Source organism: Ranitomeya variabilis, chromosome 2 (genome assembly GCF_051348905.1).
Source record: "Ranitomeya variabilis isolate aRanVar5 chromosome 2, aRanVar5.hap1, whole genome shotgun sequence".
Classification (NCBI taxonomy): Eukaryota; Metazoa; Chordata; class Amphibia; order Anura; family Dendrobatidae; genus Ranitomeya; species Ranitomeya variabilis.
The window spans coordinates 263516479-263536923 of record NC_135233.1 but is presented as its reverse complement, the minus strand read 5'-3'; the positions used below and the strand labels follow the sequence as shown (position 1 = coordinate 263536923).

Genomic DNA, 20445 nt, shown 5'->3' with positions numbered 1-20445 from the left:
GCCGTCTGGGAGTACAGCAAGAGGGCAAGACATGTAGTCTGTCACCATCTGACGGAACCGTTGCCTCCTGCTGACTGGAGCCGTCTGTGATGGTGTAGACTTTTGTGGGGGGCACAGAAAACTGTGCCACAGTTGGGCCATACTGGTCTTGCCTGGGCAGAGGCACTGCTTCTGCTCCCTCTTTGTGCAGAGCCTCCACCACTGCCTGGACGCACTGAGCTGCTTTGGAATGCACTAGCAGCACTTCTCTCAGTTGGAATGGAGAAGATGATGGAATTGACCAGTGTGTCTTGGTACTCCCGCATTTTTCGCTCCCGGTTCAACGGTGTGATGAGGCTTTCTACGTTGTCCCGGTAGCGAGGATCGAGGAGGGTGAACACCCAATAATCAGACATGTTGAGAATGTGGGCGATGCGGCGGTCGTTTCTCAGGCACTGCAGCATGTAATCCACCATGTGCTGCAGACTGCCAACTGCCCAAGAAACGCTGTCCCCTGCTGGAGGCGTGATCTCTGCCTGCTCGTCATCACCCCACCCTCGCTGTACACACTGAGTACTGGACAATTCGGTAACTCCCTCCTCTGGACGGACGTCTTCCTCCTCCATTGACTCCTCCTCATCCTCCTCACAAACTGTCCCCTGCCTACGCGTTTGTGAGGAACCACGTGGCGCTGACTGTCCAGAAGATGATGGAAATGGTGAATCCTCATCTTCCACCTCTTCCACAACATCATCCCTTAGCGCTTGCAGTGATTTTTCAAGCAGGCAGATAAGGGGGACAGTCATGCTGACTAGTGCATCATCTGCACTCGTCATCCGCGTGGAATAATCAAAGGGACGCAAAACCTGGCAGACGTCATTCATAGTGGCCCACTCTGTGGTTGTGAAGTCTGGACGGCGCTGACTGCGACTTCTTTGCGCCTGAAGCAGCTGGTACTCCATTACAGCTTGCTGCTGCTCACACAACCGCTCCAACATATGTAACGTGGAATTCCACCTGGTAGGTAGGTCACATATGATGCGATGTTCCGGCAGGCGGTGTCGGCGCTGCAGAGCCGCAATGCGCGCTTTTGCCGTGCTGGAACGCCGCAAGTGAGCACACTCTAGGCGGACCTTGTGCAGCAGTGCATCAAGATCCGGATAGTCCCTCAAAAAGCTCTGCACGACCAAATTGAGCACATGTGCCAGACATGGGATGTGAGTGAGGTTGCCGAGGCCCAGAGCTGCCACCAGATTTCGGCCATTATCACACACTACCATGCCTGGCTGGAGATTCGCTGGCACAAACCACACATCGCTCTCCTGCTTGATGGCATTCCAGAGCTCCTGCGCTGTGTGGCTACGATTCCCCAAAAAAATTAATTTCAAGACGGCCTGTTGACGTTTGGCCACGGCTGTGCTCATGTCGGTCGTAACAGGTACACGTTCATCACGGGTCCATGTGGAGGTGGACTGTGACGGCTCCTGCAGCGATGATTCTGAGGAACTGGTGTAAGAGGAGGAGTCAATGCGTACAGAATGGATTCCTGCAATCCTTGGAGTGGGCAGGACACGTCCTGCGCCACTCGCACGGTCTGTACCCGGCTCAACGACATTAACCCAATGGGCAGTGAGGGAAAGGTATCGCCCCTGTCCATGTTGACTGGTCCACGCATCGGTGGTGAGGTGGACCTTGCTACTGACGGCGTTCAGTAGCGCGTGTTTTATGTGTCCCTCCACATGCTTGTGCAGGGCAGGGACGGCTTGCCTGCTGAAGTAAAAGCGGCTGGGCACATTGTACTGTGGGACTGCCAATGACATCAAGTCACGGAAGCTGTCAGTCTCCACCAGCCTGAATGACAGCATTTCCAGTGACAGAAGTTTGGCAATGCCTGCAGTCAGAGCCTGTGCTCGTGGGTGGTTTGACGAGAAAGGCCGCCTTTTCTCCCATGCCTGTACTACCGATGGCTGTAGACTGGGCTGGGAGTGTGTGGATGACTGGGAAAGTGGTGCTGCGGGTGGAATTACAGCGGGTCTCTGGACAACAGGGCCAGAGGTTCTTCCACGGCGATCCTGGGAGGAAGCCGAACCAGCTGCGTGTGAGCTAGAGGAAGAGGCAACACGAGCTGAAGAGGTGGTAGCTGCCGCTGTTGGTTGGCCTACCTCTTCAGTGTGTTTTTCTAACTCCGCCGGGTGCCTGTTGCGCACATGTTTCCACATGTTGGAGGTATTGAGGTTGCTGACATTTCGACCTCTTTTGACTTTTTGATGACACACCTTGCATCTGACATAGCAAATGTCATCTGCAACTGTGTCAAAAAAGGACCAGGCACTGCAAGTCTTGGGAGCGCCCTTTTTGGCTTTTGGAAGAGACATGCTCCTAACGGGTGCCAAAGCGGAGGCTGCAGGATCCGCAGTCTTCCCCCTCCCTCTCCCTCTTTGGGCCGTACGGGGAATCTCTTCCTCAGAGCTGCTCCCACCACCTTCCTGTCCCTCACGCCAAGATGGGTCGAGGACCTCATCATCTACACTACCCTCTGCCCCCAACTGCTCCTCCTGGGTAGTCTCAGCAGCAGAGCACGCACCAGTAAGTGGCACCTGAGTGTCATCATCAGCTGATGCGGCCTGCGATGTGGTGACCGGAGCCACTGGCCCACCCGCCTCTTCAGAGGAAGACAGAAAAAGCTGTTGGGCATCACTGCACCCTGCCTCTTCTTCCATTTCTCCAATGCTGCTTGGCTGGCCCCCTGTTTCCAAGCCAAGAGATTCAGAGAACAGAAGTAGAGACGGCTCCTGTCCTGGGCTCTCTGTCTGCCTGGGCAATTTGGCAGGTGGTGAAGAGACAGATGGCTGCTCTCCAGTGCTCTGTGTCTGAGAGGATGTGGCACTAATGGAAGTTGATGCATTAGCTGCCATCCATCCGACAACAGCTTCAATTTGTTCTTCACGCAGCAGCGGTGTACGGCGCTCTGACACAAAGCTGCGCATGAATGACTGTTGCCTGGTGAAAGTGGGTGCTGATGAGTCACCGGTGCCCGCAGCAGGCACAGAATCCCCACGTCCCCTCCCTGCTCCGCGACGGCTCCCACGCCCACGTGCCTTACTCACTGCCTTCTTCATCTTGGTTGACTGATAAAGATAAGCAGAAAAGTACTAACGGATTTGTGTGCTTATTCCTGAGCAACTCCTCCTAACAGGTATAAGAAACACTAATTTTCTAAAGTGTGGACTAGACTTTAATATGAGCTAATGTGGCCTACACAAATGTAAAGTGGTGTAACTGGTGTGTTTGGTGAACTTTATTATTTATTTCATTTTTGGGGGCTGAACTGACAACAGATAGAGCTGCAGTCACACGGAGACCGTGCAGACAGACGTAAACGGCGCTGCAACGCCCAAAAACCCTCCTCTACGTTATCCTATGTAGTGTTTTTCCACAAGTTAGCTGGAGACGGGTGGAAAGACACTAATAGGATTTTTTTAAATAAATTAGCAGCAACCTACACTACTTGAAAAAAAAAGAAAATTGATTTGGCGGTATGACGCAGTGAACAACCCTGAGCTGGAGACAACCAGGCTATGGCTGCTCACAGACTACAGGGCGAGCTGCAGTCACACGGAGACCGTGCAGACAGCCGTAAACGGCGCTGCAAGGCCCAAAAACCCTCCTCTACTTTATCCTATGTAGTGTTTTTCCACAAATTAGCTGGAGACGGGTGGAAAGACACTAATAGGATTTTTTTGAATAAATTAGCAGCAGACTACACTACTTGAAAAAAAAAAAAAAAAAAAAAAAAGAACAGTATGAGGCAATGAACCACCCTCCCTGAACTGAATACAATCAGCTATGGATGGCCTATGTGGCTGCACTCAGACTAGAGAGTGGGCTGCACTCACACACACACACACACAGACCTTGCAGATCGCTGTGAAAACAGCGCTACAAGGCAAAAGCAAGGTGAATAGTAGGTGAACACAGCGGTTGCTAAATTAGCCTTTGGAAAGCACAAAGAAGCAAATCGCTATCTCTAAACTGTCCCTCAGTCAGCAAACAGCGTCCTGTCACTAACTGAATTCACAGCAGAGTGATCGCAAAATGGCGCCAGCGACTTTTAAACTGCAGCATGACATCATTTCAGCAGCCAATCACAGCCTTGCCAGTAGTTTCATGCCCTCCATGCTAAACAGGATGTGCCCACACTTGGAATCATTCTCATTGGCTGAATTTCTGCATTTTGAATCTTGGAACTTCCGATTCCGGTATCCGATACGCGGCAAGTATCGGAATCCCGGTATCGGAATTCCGATACCGCAAGTATCGGCCGATACCCGATACTTGCGGTATCGGAATGCTCAACACTAATTGTGACCTCTCCACTCTTCCTCCAGACTCTGGGACCTTGATTTCCAAATGAAATTCAAAATTTGCTTTCATCTGAAAACAACACCTTGGACCAAGGAGTAACAGTCCAGTTCTTTTTCTCCTTGGCCCAGGTAAGACGTTTCTGGCGTTGTCTATTGGTCATGAGTGGGTGACACAAGGAATGTGACACTTGTAGGCCATGTCCTGGATACGTCTGTGTGTGGTGGCTCTTGAAGCAATGACTCCAGCAGCAGTCCACTCCTTGTGAATCTCCTCCAAATTTTTGAATGTCCTTTTTTTAGCAATCCTTTCAAGGCTGCGGGTATCCCGGTTGCTTGTGCACCTTTTTCTACCACACTTTTTCTTTCCACTCAACTTTCCATTAATATGCTTGGATACAGCACTCTGAACGGCCAGCTTCTTTAGCAATGACCTTTTGTGGCTTAGCCTCCTTGTGGAGTGTGTCAAAGACTGCTCTCTGCATATCTGTCAAGCCAGCAGTCTTCCCCATGATTGTGGAGCTACTGAAACAGACTAAGTGACCTTTTTAAACGCTTAGGAAGCCTTTGCAGGTGTTTGTTAATTATTTAAATTTACTGAGATAATGAGTTTTGGGTTTTCATTGGCTATAAGCCATAATCATTAACATAAACAGAAATAAACACGTGAAATAGATCACTCTGTTTGTAATAACTCTATATAATATGAGTTTCACTTTTTGTATTGAAGAACTGAAATAAATTAGCTTTTTGATGATATTCTAATTTTGTGAGAAGCACCTGTATGACCATGTGTAAGGCACTTCCCCAAGCAGTGACTGTATATACATTTAGGTGCAGGGAGCTCCCCCTAGTGATGGCTGTATACACATTCATGTGTAGGGCGCTCCTCCTGGTTGTGGCTCTATGTACTTCCATGTGCAGGGATCGATGGCCGTATATACATCTATGTGCAGGGATCGATGGCCGTATATACATCTATGTGCAGGGAGCTCCCCCTAGTGGTGGCTGTATATACATCTATGTGCAGGGAGCTCCCCCTAGTGGAGGCTGTATATACATCTATGTGCAGGGAGCTCCCCCTAGTGGTGGCTGTATACACATTTATATGCAGGGAGCTCCCTGTAGTGGTGGCTAATGGCTATATATGCATCCATGTGCAGGGAGTCTCTCAGAGTGGTTATTATTATTATAGCGCCATTTATTCCATAGAGCTTTACATGTGAGGAGGGGTGTACATAATAAAAAACAAGTAGAATAATCTTAATCAATACAAGTCACGACTGGTACAGGAGGAGAGAGGACCCTGCCCATGAGGGCTCACAATCTACAAATTCATGTATATACGTCCATGTGTAAGGTGCTCCCCCTATTGGTGGCTGTAGATACATCCATATGCAAGGAGCTCCCTTTGGTGGCCAGAGATAGAATTTGAGAAAATCCCCGTATAGTATAGGGCCTATACTGTATATGTCCTGATAGTTTGTTACAGTATTTCCATCTGGAGTCCAGGTTGGATAAATTCTGACAGACCTTCAGCTGGGAGCAGAATAAGGTCAGCCTCTATATGTACATGATAATATTTCCATTCACTGACAGAAAGCAGAGATCTTAAACAACTGAATAGCAGAAGATTTCCTGATTCTTTGTTCACAGTTATTACTACGGGAAGAAGCTGGAGCAGGCGAAGGTCTTCATCCGCTATGGAATCATAAAGGGTGGCGAGAGAAGGATGATGACGAAATCCATCGACGTGCTGACGGTAAGAGGGGCCACAGTCAGGGTCGGGACCACCTTATTATTTGTGCACGGTTCTGGAGGTTTCGCTTCCTCCTGCAGATGATCGGCGGTGAAGCCGTGTTCCAATTCAAAAGCCGGCGGGCGGTGGACGAGCTCGGGTTTTCACAGTTGGAGGAGCTGGATGGATCCTACCTGTATATGACGACCTCTGTGGAGGAGACGGCAGGTAATGGCGCATCGCTGGGAGCCGTGGCGAGCAGTAAGACCGTTGCTGAGAAGGTCCAGCCGATGGCGCGGTGACAACTAAACTCCTCCCAGACAATGTAATAGGGACATCATGTACCAGGTGTCTGCTCAGGGCGGAGATCTACCGGGCAGTCTCACAGGCGATTACGTCCGCATCGTCTTCTCTTTTTCAGGGTCACAATCAGAGGAAAGTGAAAACGCAGACGTCAGGTATGTCATCACCCCGTACACCCTGAAACTGATTGGGACGCCGTTGTATGTGAAGCCCACGCTGCCTTACTATGTGAAGGTGAGTGCTCTGCGTCCTGGGAGCAGAGCAGAAATCTGTGCACAGTCAGAAGGTTCAGGCCACATCCTGAGGCTGCACTACTGACAGCTAGGCCACTACAGTGCCGCCCCCCTACAGCACAGGCTATGATCCCCACAGTGCAGCCCCTATACGGTGCAGGCTGTTACCCTCCAGAGTGCAGCCCCCTCTACAGCACAGGATATGACCCCCACAGTGAAAACTCTTTTACAGCGCAGGCAGTCACCCCATAGTGTTGCCCACTCTGCAGCGTTACCCACTCTACAGTGCCGTCTATCATCCACCCCTTACCCCCACGCGCAATGTGCCGCCCTTTCTACAGAGCAGGCTGTCACCATTCATAGTGCTGTCCCCTCTACAGAGCAGGCTGTAACTCTCATAGTGCTGCCCACTCTACACCACAGACCATCACCCCCACGCGCTGTGCCGCCATCTGTACAGCGCAGACTGTCACCTCCACAGTGTCACCCCTTCTACAGCACAGGCAGTCACTCTCCAGAGTGCTGCCTCCTCTATAAGGCAGGCCATGACCCCTCACAGTGCCGCCCGTCTACAGCAGAGGCAATCACCCTCCACAGTGCCACCTCTCTACAACGCAGGCTGTCACAACCCAACAATGCCATCCCACTAGACCACAGGCTGTCACCCCCATAATGCTGTCCCCTCTAGAGTGCAGTCTGTCACCTGCCCCACAGTCCTGTCCCCTCCCATTGTGCTTCCCCCCCTACAGTGCAAGCTGTCACCTTTCACTGAGCCACCCCCCACAGCGCAGGCCATCATCCTCCATGGTGTCCCCTGTACAGCACAGGCTATCACAGCCTACACTGCCTCCCACTCTACATTGCAGGCTGTCACATCCCACAGTACCACCCCTCTATAGCGCAGGCCATCACCCACCCACAGTGCCGCCCCATTACCCCTCACAGTGCCACCCCTCTATAGCACAGGCCATCACCCACCCACAGTGCCACCCCTCTATAGCGTAGGCCATCACCCACCCACAATGCTGCCCCATTATCCCCCACAGTGCCACCCCTCTATAGCGCAGGCTATCACCCACAATGCTGCCCCATTACCCTCCACAGTGCCACCTCTCTATAGCGCAGGTGGAGCGCCCGCCAGGGCTAAGGGCTACCCGGGTCGGGTCGAGCAGTTCTTAGGGGGGTTGTCACAGCAGCAGTGATCCGGTCCATGGCCCTGGGCATCCAATAAAAGTCAAATTAAAGGGGAATAAAGTTAATAAGGGATTAGTTCGTGACGCCACCCATGGTGCTCGGCAATAGGGAAATGGCCGACGCTGCGGTTCAGGTCCATGGGGGCAGATGGTGACGCAGCAGAGATGTTTTAGCTCTCCACGAGTAGAGCTAGGCCCCAGGGCAGTTAAAGAGTTAAAGTCGTTGATGGTGAATGTTGTAATGTTGGCACAGGTGACGCAGTAATAATTCAGAGGACACAGCAGGGTGCAGTTTCCACACTTTACTCACAGTTCTTATATGCAGTCCCCAGCCGGGAACTGTGTCCTCTGGGTCTGTGGTCCAGCCAGCTCTCAGGTAAATTGGGGTTCACTTTCCCGAACCCCCCTTTCTTATGTTCCTTCTCTGGCCGTCTCTCTGCACTGGCTTCACTCTCCTGCCCCTCACACACAGTGTCCCAAGCCAGCAGCCTCGGATCTTGTCGGGTGACGTCCTCCTGGTCCCCTTGATCCTACCACAGCCTCCAGCTTGCTAGCTGAGCCTTGTAGTTCTCCACTAGTCTGGGGGCCGGTGCCCCCACTGCGACCTGGTCCTTCCACCCGAGGACAGTTGGCGTGAAATCGGGCGCCCAGGGTGGAATCCTCACTTCCCTGGCCCCTAGGACCCCTTTTCTCCTTCCTTCTCTCAGGAGCTCCTCTCAAAAACTTCCTCTCTCCTCTCTCTAACTAACTCCTCCCTCTTGTTTCCATGACAACTCACAACTGACACTCTATCCACCAACACCCTCTACCTAGTTCCCCCTCCAGCCTGAGATGGGGCCCTCCCTCAATAGGGTCTAACCAGATCCCCAGGCCTGGAGTGGTGGAGTGGTGTAGTGTTGGATGCTATTATGGGTCTCGGGTAGTGCCCCCCCTTACCCGAGAGCGGAGATGCAGTACCTCTATGACGACTGGCCCTTCAGCCACAAAAAGGAGCACATTAAGTGCTAACTTTGTACAATAAAAGTTCTGGCCAATCACTGTTCATGACCACTCTGTCTCTGCATTTACTAGACTTAACAAGACCTAACCACATTACCTTTAAAGGGAATCTGTCACCCCAAAATTCGCCTAGAAACTAAAGGTACCTTCACACTAAGCGACGCTGCAGCGATACAGACAATGATGCCGATCACTGCAGCGTCGCTGTTTAGTCGTTGTGTGGTCGCTGGAGAGCTGTCACACAGACAGCTCTCCAGCGACCAACGATGCCGAAGTCCCCTGGTAACCAGGGTAAACATCGGGTTACTAAGCGCAGGGCCGCGCTTAGTAACCCGATGTTTACCCTGGTTACCATTGTAAAAAAAAAAAAAAAAAACACATACTCACATTCCGGTGCCCGGCGTCCGCTTCCCTGTACTCCTCCTGCATCCTGTGTCAGCGCCGAACATCTCCGACATCTCCCACAGAGCAGAGCGGTGACGTCACAGGATGTAGGAGGAGTGCAGGGAAGCGGACGCCGGGCACCGGAATGTGAGTATGTGGTTTTTTTTTTTTACTTTTACAATGGTAACCAGGGTAAACATCGGGTTACTAAGCGCGGCCCTGCGCTTAGTAACCCGATGTTTACCCTGGTTACCAGTGAAGACATCGCTGGATCGGTGTCACACACACCGTTTCAGCGATGTCAGCGGGAGATCCAGCGACGAAACAAAGTTCTGGACTTTCAGCAACGACCAGCGATCTCACAGCGGGATCCTGATCGCTGCTGCGTGTCAAACACAACGATATCGCTATCCAGGACGCTGCAACGTCACGGATCGCTATCGTTATCGTTGTAAAGTCGCTTAGTGTGAAGGTACCTTAACGCCACCGGGATCAGGGGCTTATCTACCGCATTCTGTAATGCTTTAGATAAGCCCCCGATGTTGTTCTGTCCCCACATGAGGTGAATGGAGGTGTGATTGACTAATAGGTGTTGTGAGAAAGATTCGTACCTTCAGTTTTCCTCGATGTGAGGCAGACCGGACCAATGCTGCTTAGCGTCCGGAGAGATGATGAACACCAGGGATTGTGCAATCCAGACTTGTTTATTTGTAAATCTGGACATACAGCGCATAACTGGTAATACAGTACTTTTTCCAGAAATGCAGGTGTAGACGAGGTACAGAAAGATGTAGCACCAAGTATGACTGCAAGTGTGAGCAGCAAGAGGTCGAAAGACTGATGCCTTCCTAAGCCCGGTTAAAGCGTGTCCTCTCACAACAACAAGTAAACTGAAAATGAAATGGCTGCCAGAGGAAGAGAAGGCTTGACCCCTGAACCGGAAGTGAAAGACATGCCCACAAGAATTAATGAATAACAAGCTGCCATAAGGAAAAAGGCCATTGGGTGGCAACAGAGTAAAATATAACAACATACATGGAACAGCACACTCCCCGTCTGAAATTCCGTAACGGATTTCACTATATTAATGTCCTTGAAATAATGTCCAACAACCTAGAAAATGAAACCAAACATGCATGCAATGCAATAACAACAATGCTAAACAAGATAAGACATTAATTTTAGTCAGTTCCTGAGATAATCCAAAGGAAAAACCATCTTCGGATCGGAGAAGCCACACTGGGCCAAACTATCTCCGACCCAACTGTAATCCAATGGGCAAAGTACTAGTGCAGTTTTCTGTTCATAGTTTATCTTACTGGAATGTCCTCTGTCGGTAGTACCAATACGAGCTCGTGGATTGGCCTCTGAAATGTCTTAGGTTCACCTTTCCTAAGGACTTTCAGCTCCACCTTCCGGACCTTACCGTCTTCACTAGGGAAAGTCTTTGCAATGATTCCCATAGGCCAGTCGATCCTTCGATCTTGTTGTTCCTTCATTAACACAATGTCTCCTTCCTTCAAGTTCGGTTTACTCTGTCGCCATTTTCTTCTTCCTTGCAGAACCACAAGGTACTCCTTTCTCCACCAATTCCAGAAGTAATCGGCGAGGTACTGCACGCGTTTCCACTGTTTCTGGTAGGAGTTTGCGTGAGTAAACTCTCCACTGACTGTTAGCGGGTTCCCGATCTTTTGGGTAAGAAGAGTAGCTGGTGTAAGAATGGTTGGCATTTCAGGATCCATTGACACTGGGACAAGGGGTCTTGAGTTGATTATGGCAGAAACTTCAGCCAGAAGAGTAACCAAGATCTCATGCGTAAGTCTTGAAGAGTTTATGTCCATAAGCATAGAGTTCAAGATGTTGCATGAGATCCCGATCATCCTTTCCCAGGAACCTCCCATGTGAGAACTATGCGGAGGATTGAAGATCCAGGTGCAACCTCTCTCTGAAAGTTGATCCTGAATTGGCTTGATGTCAATATCCAGCTCTCGACATGCACCGATGAAGTTGCTTCCGCGGTCGGACCTTAATTGTTTCGCTGGTCCTCTGATCGCTAGAAACCGCCGAAGAGCGTTAATCAGGCTGGATGTGTCCATAGATTCTATCATTTCTATGTGAACGGCACGGACACTCATGCAAGTGAATTGTACAGCCCAACGTTTGCTGTTGGCATGACCTCCTCGTGTCCTGCGTGCAGACACCATCCATGGCCCGAAGACATCTAAACCAACGTAGGTGAAAGGCGGTTCGGCACTCAGTCTGGCGAAAGGTAGGTCGGCCATTTGTTGATGCACCTGTTTTCCTCTAGTTTTGCGACATTGCGCACAGCGATGTATTGATCCCGCTACACGTCTTTTCATGCCTATGATCCAAAGTCCTGCAGACCGTAACTTGCCCTCAGTGATCTGCCTGCCTTGGTATTCGGTTTTTTCATGAAAGTCCCGAATCAGTAGATTGGTGATGTGATGTCTACTGGGAATGATGCAAGGATGTTGCTCTGAAAACTCTAGCTTGGCTCGACTTAATCGACCACCGACTCTCAGCAAACCGAAGCTGTCCATTAGTGGATTCAAATGGGCAATGGGGCTTTTTGGAGGGATCTGCTGTTTGTGGTTTAAGCATTCCCATTCGGTACTGAATACACTGTGCTGGACATAAAGTATTATAAGGGACTTGCAGTGAGAAATGTCCTCAGCAGAGAGTGGTTTTTGGCAGACGTGCCAACCATGACAGTCTTTGTCTCCATGTGAATTGTGATGAGATCTCGCAATGTGGACTAACCTTGCCATAGTCTTAACAAGTTTCATCCAATTGGAGAAGCGTTCGAAGTGCTGGCAACCGCGGGTGGAGGTTGGTTTAGCGTTCGTGGCCAGAGCACTGACCTCGGAGAGGACTTCTGGATCATCATCCGGATCCTGGATACTGAAGACTTCCTGGACACATTCACTTCCCTTCTGTTCCAGCAGAACCTTTGGACCTGAAAGCCAAGAAGAGTTAGCAAAAGAATTTATAGACATAGGTCTAGTGGCGTGGTCGGCTGGATTAAGTTCAGATGGGATATAGTGCCACTGTTCAGGTTTGGAAGACCTTCTTATTCTCTCAATGCGGTTACTGACGTAGACGTAGAAGCGCCTTGTTTGGTTGTAGATGTAACCTAAGACAACCTTACTGTCACTGTAGTATTGTATGGCATCTATGTTGGTGTCCAGCTCATGCTGAATAAAGTCTGCAAGTTCTACTGCAAAAAAAGTCACAGAGAAAAATGCAGAGATGTTTACCTGCTGAAGCCTCCAAACAAATGCACTAGCAGGGTACAGCGGACACGATTAACCCCTTCACGACATGCGCCGTACTAGTACTGCGCATGCCGTGTCTCCCCCTTTGATGTGGGCTCCGGCGCTGAGCCCACATCAAAGTCGCGACATGTCAGCTGTTTTGGACAGCTGACATGTGCGCGCAATAGCGGCGGGTGAAATCGCTATTCACCCGCCGCTATTAACCTGTTAAATGCCGCTGTCAAACGCAGACAGCGGCATTTAACTACCGCATCCGGCCGGGCGGCCGGATATGACGTCATCGCCGACCCCCGTCACATGATCGGAGGTCGGCGATGCATTAGGATGGTAACCATAGAGGTCCTTGAGACCTCTATGGTTACTGATCGCAGGTAGCTGTGAGCGCCCCCCTGTGGTCGGCGCTCACAGCACACCTGCATTTCAGCTACATAACAGCGATCTGATGATCGCTGTTATGTAGCAGAGCCGATCGGGCTGTGCCTGCTTCTAGGCTCCCATGGAGGCTATTGAAGCATGGCAAAAGTGAAAAAAAAAAGTTTTTAAAAATGTGAAAAAAATATTAAAAATATAAAAGTTTAAATCCCCCCCCTTTCGCCCCATCCTAAATAAAACAATAAAAAAAAACCAAACCTACACATATTTGGTATCGCCGCGTTCAGAATCGCCCGATCTATCAATTAAAAAAAAGCATTAACCTGATCGCTAAACAGCGTAGCGAGAAAAAAATCCGAAACGCCAGAATTACGTTTTTTTGGTCGCCGCGACATTGCGTTAAAATGCAATAACGGGCGATCAAAAGAATGTATCTGCACCAAAATGCTATCATTAAAAACATCAGCTCGGCACGCAAAAAATAAGCTCTCACCCGACCCCAGATCACGAAAAATGGAGACGCTACGGGTATCGGAAAATGGCACTTTTTTTTTTTTTTTTTTTTTTTTTTTAAGCAAAGTTTGGAATTTTTTTTCACCTTTTAGATAAAAAATAACCTAGTCATGTTAGGTGTCTATGAACTCGTAATGACCTGGAGAATCATAATGGCAGGTTAGTTTTAGCATTTAGTGAACCTAGCAAATAAAACAAACAAAAAACAAGTGTGGGATTGCACTTTTTTTGCAATTTCACCACACTTGGAATTTTTTTCCCATTTTCTAGTACACGACATGGTAAAACCAATGATGTCGTTTAAAAGTACAACTTGTCCCGCAAAAAATAAGCCCTCACATGGCCATATTGACGGAAAAATAAAAAAGTTATGGCTCTGGGAAGGAGGGGAGCGAAAAACGAAAACACAAAAACGAAAAAGGGCCGCGGGGTGAAGGGGTTAATGATGGCAAAAACACAGGTGCAAAAAATACCGATGAAACAACCACTTTCAATCCAGTGTTGGCTGTTTGGCATTAGTGCACAAAAAGATAAGCGATAATAGTCTGTATGTGGCGTTGTTCACACAGGTAATGCAAAGCATCTGGTTTACAGCCTATTACTAACGCACATATATGCGAGCCGCCCAGTGCCACAAAATGCACGCTGTGTGAATAGAGGCCAACAGTTTACAGAGCAATCTTGGTCCGACTGCACCCTGCAAGATAAAGTGCAAAAAAACACATATCAATGTATGTAAGGTATTAGTTTATATTGAGGCCTCAATACGTAAGCTGGCAACCCGCGTCAAGGGTCCTTACATTTTGCCAGTCCTAACGCTAAACATAGAATAAAAGCTCACCGACACAAAAAGAGGACTTACAAATCCTCCAAAAAATTGAAAAAAAGTCACAGAGAAAAATGCAGAGATGTTTACCTGCTGAAGCCTCCAAACAAATGCACTAGCAGGGTGCGGCAGACATGATTAATGATGGCAAAAACACAGGTGCAAAAAATACCGATGAAACAACCACTTTCAATCCAGTGTTGGCTGTTTGCATTACCTGTGTGAACAACGCCACATACAGACTATTATCGCTTATCTTTTTGTGCACTAATGCCAAACAGCCAACACTGGATTGAAAGTGGTTGTTTCATCGGTATTTTTTGCACCTGTGTTTTTGCCATCATTAATCGTGTCCGCCGCACCCTGCTAGTGCATCTGTTTGGAGGCTTCAGCAGGTAAACATCTCTGCATTTTTCTCTGTGACTTAAGTTCTACTGCAAGCACGGTCCCACAGAGTTCAAGCCCGGGAATAGTGTGGTCAGGCTTGGGAGCCAACTTAGCCTTGCCGAAAACGAAACCAACATGATCTTGATTGTCGGATCCCGTCACCTTCAGGTAGGCAACAGCTGCAATGGCTTCCGTGGATGCATCCGAGAACACATGGAGTTCTGTCCTAGTGCTAGCAGAAAGTGAGATTCTGGCGTACCATCTCGGTATATGGATTTTATCCAAGGCACACAAACACTGCTTCCAGGTTTCCCATTTTGGTTCCTTATCAGGAGGTAGTGGGGCATCGCAGTCCTTGACGGTTTCGGAAAGCTGTCTCAGAAGGGATTTACCTTGTATGGTAATTGGTGCTACGAATCCCAGTGGGTCATATAGGCTATTTACCACTGACAGGACACCAAGTTTAGTGAATGGTTTGTCTGCACAATTGATTTGGAAACCGAAGGCGTCAGCTGACAGGTTCCACCTCAGGCCTAAGCTTCTCTGCACAGGCAGACGGTCTGGTCCCAGGTCTATGTCCTTGAATCCAGGTGCGTGGTCACTTGACTCAAAAGCTTTCATAACAGCCAGGCTGTTTGAAGCAATTTTGTGCAGTCTAAGCTTAGCTCGGTACAGCATATGTTGGGTCCTTTTAAGTAGGTCGATTGCCGCTTCTTCTGTGGGTAGAGATTTTAGTCCATCATCTACGTAGAAGTCTTTCTCTACAAAGTCTCTGGTGTCTGTTCCATACTCGGACTCTCCTTCTAGTGCGGTTCTCCGCAGGCCATATGTTGCCACTGCGGGTGAAGGGCTGTTCCCAAATATATGCACCCACATTCGAAACTCCACCATCTCTTTCCTGGGGTGATTGTCCTTGTACCACAGGAACCTGAGGAAATTCCTGTGGTCCTCTCTGACTATGAAACAGTGGAACATCTGTTCAATGTCGGCGGTGATGGCAATGGGCTCTTTCCTGAACCTCATCAACACTCCTACTAGGTTGTCAGATTAGGACCTGTGAGGAGGACTGTTATGACCTGGTGGTTAAGAGGCCACACTGATATGACCTGGTAGCTAAAACGCAACATGTGACGAGCTCTGGGAAGGTGGTATCTCTACTGACCGCAGTCCCTAATCCTAACAACAACACTAGTAATAGCCGTGGGATGTTCCTGACTCTCCCTAGACACCTCTTCACAGCCTAAGAACTAACTACCCCTAAAGTAGGAAATAGAAAGCTATCTTGCCTCAGAGAAAACCTCAAAAGGAAAGACAGCCCCCCACAAATATTGACTGTGAGTGGAGAGGGAAATGACATACACAGAAATGAAATCAGAATTCAGCAAAGGAGGCCAATACTAAACTTGATAGACAGAGAGAAAAGGATACTGTGCGGTCAGTATTAAAAACTACAAAATCCACGCAGAGTTTACAAAAATGAACTCCACACCGACTCACGGTGTGGAGGGGCAAATCTGCTTTCCCAGAGCTTCCAGCTAGCCTGAATATGACATAGTGACAAGCTGGACAAAAATAGACATATTTGCAGAGCAATAGAGTCCAAGCAAATGGACAAACAAAAACTAGCAAAAACTTATCTTTTGCTGGCAAGGACAGGCCATATGAGAAATCCAAGGAGAGAACCAAATCCAACCAAGAACATTGACAGCTGGCATGAACTAAAGCCCAGAGCAGGTTTAAATAACAAACCCAGGCAAGGCGATTAGTGAAGGCAGCTGCTACAGCTACCTAAAGGAGCAGCAGTTCCACTCGAAACCACCAGAGGGAGCCCAAGGGCAGAACTCACAAAAATACCATTAGCAACCACAGGAGGGAGCTCCAGAACGAAATTCACAACAGTACCCCCCCCTTGAGGAGGGGTCACTGAACCCTCACCAGAGCTCCCAGGTTGATCAGGAAGAGCCAAATGGAAAGCACGAACCAAATCGGCAGCATGAACATCGGAGGCAACAACCCAAGAATTATCCTCCTGGCCATAACCCTTCCACTTGACCAGATACTGAAGCTTCCGCCTTGAAAAACGAGAATCCAAAATCTTCTCCACCACATATTCCAATTCCCCCTCAACCAACACCGGAGCAGGAGGATCAACGGAGGGAACCATAGGTACCACATATCTCCGCAACAAGGATATATGGAACACATTATGAATGGAAAAGGAAGCTGGAAGGGCCAAACGAAAAGACACCGGATTGATAATTTCAGAAATCTTATAAGGTCCAATAAAGCGAGGCTTGAACTTAGGGGAAGAAACCTTCATAGGAACATGACAAGAAGACAACCAGACCAAATCCCCAACACGAAGCCGGGGACCAACACACCGACGACGGTTAGCAAAACGTTGAGCCTTTTCCTGAGACAACGTCAAATTGTCCACCACATGAGTCCAAATTTGCTGCAACCTGTCCACCACAGAATCCACACCAGGACAGTCAGAAGGCTCAAGCTGCCCCGAAGAAAAACGAGGATGAAAACCAAAGTTACAAAAGAAAGGCGAAACCAAGGTAGCCGAACTAGCCCGATTATTAAGGGCAAACTCGGCCAACGGCAAAAAGGTCACCCAATCATCCTGATCAGCAGACACGAAGCATCTCAAATAGGTTTCCAAGGTCTGATTGGTTCGCTCCGTTTGGCCATTTGTCTGAGGATGGAATGCTGAAGAAAAAGACAAATCAATGCCTATTCTAGCACAAAAGGACTGCCAAAACCTAGAAACGAACTGGGAACCTCTGTCAGACACAATATTCTCCGGAATACCATGCAAACGAACCACATGATGAAAAAATAATGGAACCAAATCAGAAGAGGAAGGCAACTTAGGCAACGGTACCAAATGGACCATCTTAGAAAACCGGTCACAAACCACCCAGATGACAGACATCTTCTGAGAAACAGGAAGATCAGAAATAAAATCCATGGAAATATGCGTCCAGGGCCTCTCAGGAATAGGCAAAGGCAAAAGCAACCCACTGGCACGGGAACAGCAAGGCGTAGCCTGAGCACAGGTCCCACAGGACTGCACAAACGAACGCACATCCCGTGACAAGGAAGGCCACCAAAAGGACCTAGCCACCAAATCTATGGTACCGAAAATCCCAGGGTGACCAGCCAACACCGAACAATGAACCTCAGAAATTACCCTGCTAGTCCATCTATCAGGAACAAACAGTTTCCCCACAGGACAGAGGTCAGGTTTATCAGCCTGAAACTCCTGAAGTACCCGCCGCAAATCAGGGGAGATGGCAGAAAGAATCACCCCCTCCTTGAGGATCCCAGCCGGCTCAAGAACTCCCGGAGAATCAGGCAAAAAACTCCTAGAAAGGGCATCAGCCTTCACATTCTTAGATCCCGGAATATACGAGACCACAAAATAAAAACATGAGAAAAACAGAGACCACCGAGCTTGTCTAGGATTCAACCGCTTAGCAGACTCGAGGTAAATCAGATTCTTATGATCAGTCAAGACCACCACGCGATGCTTGGCTCCCTCAAGCCAATGTCGCCACTCCTCAAATGCCCACTTCATAGCCAACAACTCCCGATTGCCGACATCATAATTACGCTCAGCAGGCGAAAACTTTCTGGAGAAGAAAGCACATGGTTTCATCAAAGAGCCATCAGAATTTCTCTGAGACAAAACGGCCCCTGCCCCAATCTCAGAAGCATCAACCTCAACCTGAAAAGGGAGAGAAACATCTGGCTGACGCAACACAGGGGCAGAAGTAAAACGACGTTTAAGCTCCTGAAAGGCCTCAACAGCCGCAGAGGACCAATTCATCACATCAGCGCCCTTCCTCGTCAAATCGGTCAGAGGCTTCACCACACTAGAAAAATTAGCAATAAAGCGGCGATAAAAATTGGCAAAGCCCAAAAATTTCTGAAGGCTTTTTACAGATGTAGGTTGAGTCCAATCATGAATGGCCTGGACTTTAACAGGGTCCATTTCAATAGCCGAGGGAGAAAAAATGAAACCCAAAAAAGAAACCTTCTGAACTCCAAAGAGGCACTTAGACCCCTTCACAAACAACGCATTAGCACGAAGGACCTGAAATACCATCCTAACCTGCTTCACATGAGACTCCCAATCATCGGAGAAAACCAAAATATCATCCAAATACACAATCATGAATTTATCCAGATAATTCCGGAAGATATCATGCATAAAGGACTGAAATACCGATGGAGCATTAGAGAGCCCGAATGGCATCACAAGATATTCAAAATGGCCTTCGGGCGTATTAAATGCTGTTTTCCATTCATCACCTTGTTTAATACACACAAGATTATACGCCCCTCGAAGGTCGATTTTAGTAAACCAACTGGCACCTTTAATCCGAGCAAACAAATCAGAAAGGTAAAGGTAAAGGGTACTGGAATTTGACAGTGATCTTATTGAGAAGGCGATAATCTATACAGGGCCTCAAGGAGCCATCCTTCTTGGCAACAAAAAAAAATCCCGCTCCCAACGGTGACGAAGATGGGCGAATATGCCCCTTCTCCAAGGACTCCTTTACATAACTCCGCATAGCGGCATGCTCTGGCACAGACAGATTGAAAAGTCGGCCCTTAGGGAACTTACAGCCAGGAATCAAATTAATGGCACAATCGCAGTCCCTATGAGGAGGCAGGGAACTGGACTTGGGCTCATCAAATATATCCTGGAAATCCGACAAAAACTCAGGAACTTCAGAAGAAGGGGACGAGGAAATGGACATCAAAGGAATATCACTATGTATCCCCTGACAACCCCAACCAGTTACAGACATAGATCTCCAATCCAGCACTGGATTATGTACCTGTAACCATGGAAAACCCAGCACAACAACATCATGCAAATTATGCAACACCAAAAAGCGAATATTTTCCTGATGTGCTGGAGCCATGTACATGGTTAACTGTGTCCAGTACTGAGGTTTATTCTTGGCCAATGGCGTAGCATCAATCCCCCTAAAGGGAATAGGACTCTGCAAAGGCTCCAAGGAAAAACCACAGCGCTTGGCAAATTCTAAGTCCATTAAGTTCAGGGCAGCGCCAGAATCCACAAATGCCATAACAGAAAAGGACGACAATGAGCAAATCAGGGTGACAGACAAGAGAAATTTAGGCTGTACAGTACTAATGGTAACAGACCTAGCGACCCTCTTAGTACGCTTAGGGCAATCAGAAATAGCATGAGCAGAATCACCACAGTAAAAACACAGGCCATTCTGACGTCTGAATTTCTGCCTTTCTGCTCTAGTCAAAATCCTATCACATTGCATAGGCTCAGGACTCTGCTCAGAGGACACTGCCATATGGTGCACCACCTTGCGCTCGCGCAAGCGCTGATCAATCTGAATGGCTAAAGACATTGACTCATTCAGACCAGCAGGCGTAGGAAACCCCACCATAACATCTTTAAGGGCTTCAGAAAGACCCTTTCTGAAAATCGCTGCCAGGGCATACTCATTCCATTTTGTGAGCACAGACCACTTTCTAAATTTGTGGCAGTATACTTCTGCTGCTTCCTGACCCTGACACAGAGCCAGCAAAGTTTTTTCTGCCTGATCCACAGCATTAGGCTCGTCATACAGCAATCCGAGCGCTTGAAAAAATGCGTCAATATTGAGCAATGCAGGATTTCCTGGCTCAAGGGAGAATGCCCAGTCCTGCGGGTCGCCACACAGCAAAGAAATAACAATCTTCACCTGCTGAATGGGGTCACCAGAGGAACGGGGTCTCAGAGCAAAAAACAATCTGCAATTATTTTTAAAGTTCAAAAATTTAGATTTATCCCCAGAAAATAATTCAGGAATAGGAAT

The 20445-nt window shown here is 48.5% G+C and overlaps 1 protein-coding gene across 2 annotated transcripts in view; it reads left to right on the top strand.

The window, feature by feature from the left end:
- The window catches only part of LOC143805460 (complement C5-like), a 112808-nt gene that overhangs the window by 22320 nt on the left and 70043 nt on the right, over positions 1-20445 (top strand). For both annotated transcript variants that reach the window (XM_077284852.1, XM_077284851.1), the window contains exons 8-10: positions 5997-6102; positions 6180-6306; positions 6500-6615. In XM_077284852.1, coding sequence (XP_077140967.1) covers positions 5997-6102; positions 6180-6306; positions 6500-6615 — 349 coding nt within the window. The remainder of the gene's footprint in view (positions 1-5996; positions 6103-6179; positions 6307-6499; positions 6616-20445) is intronic.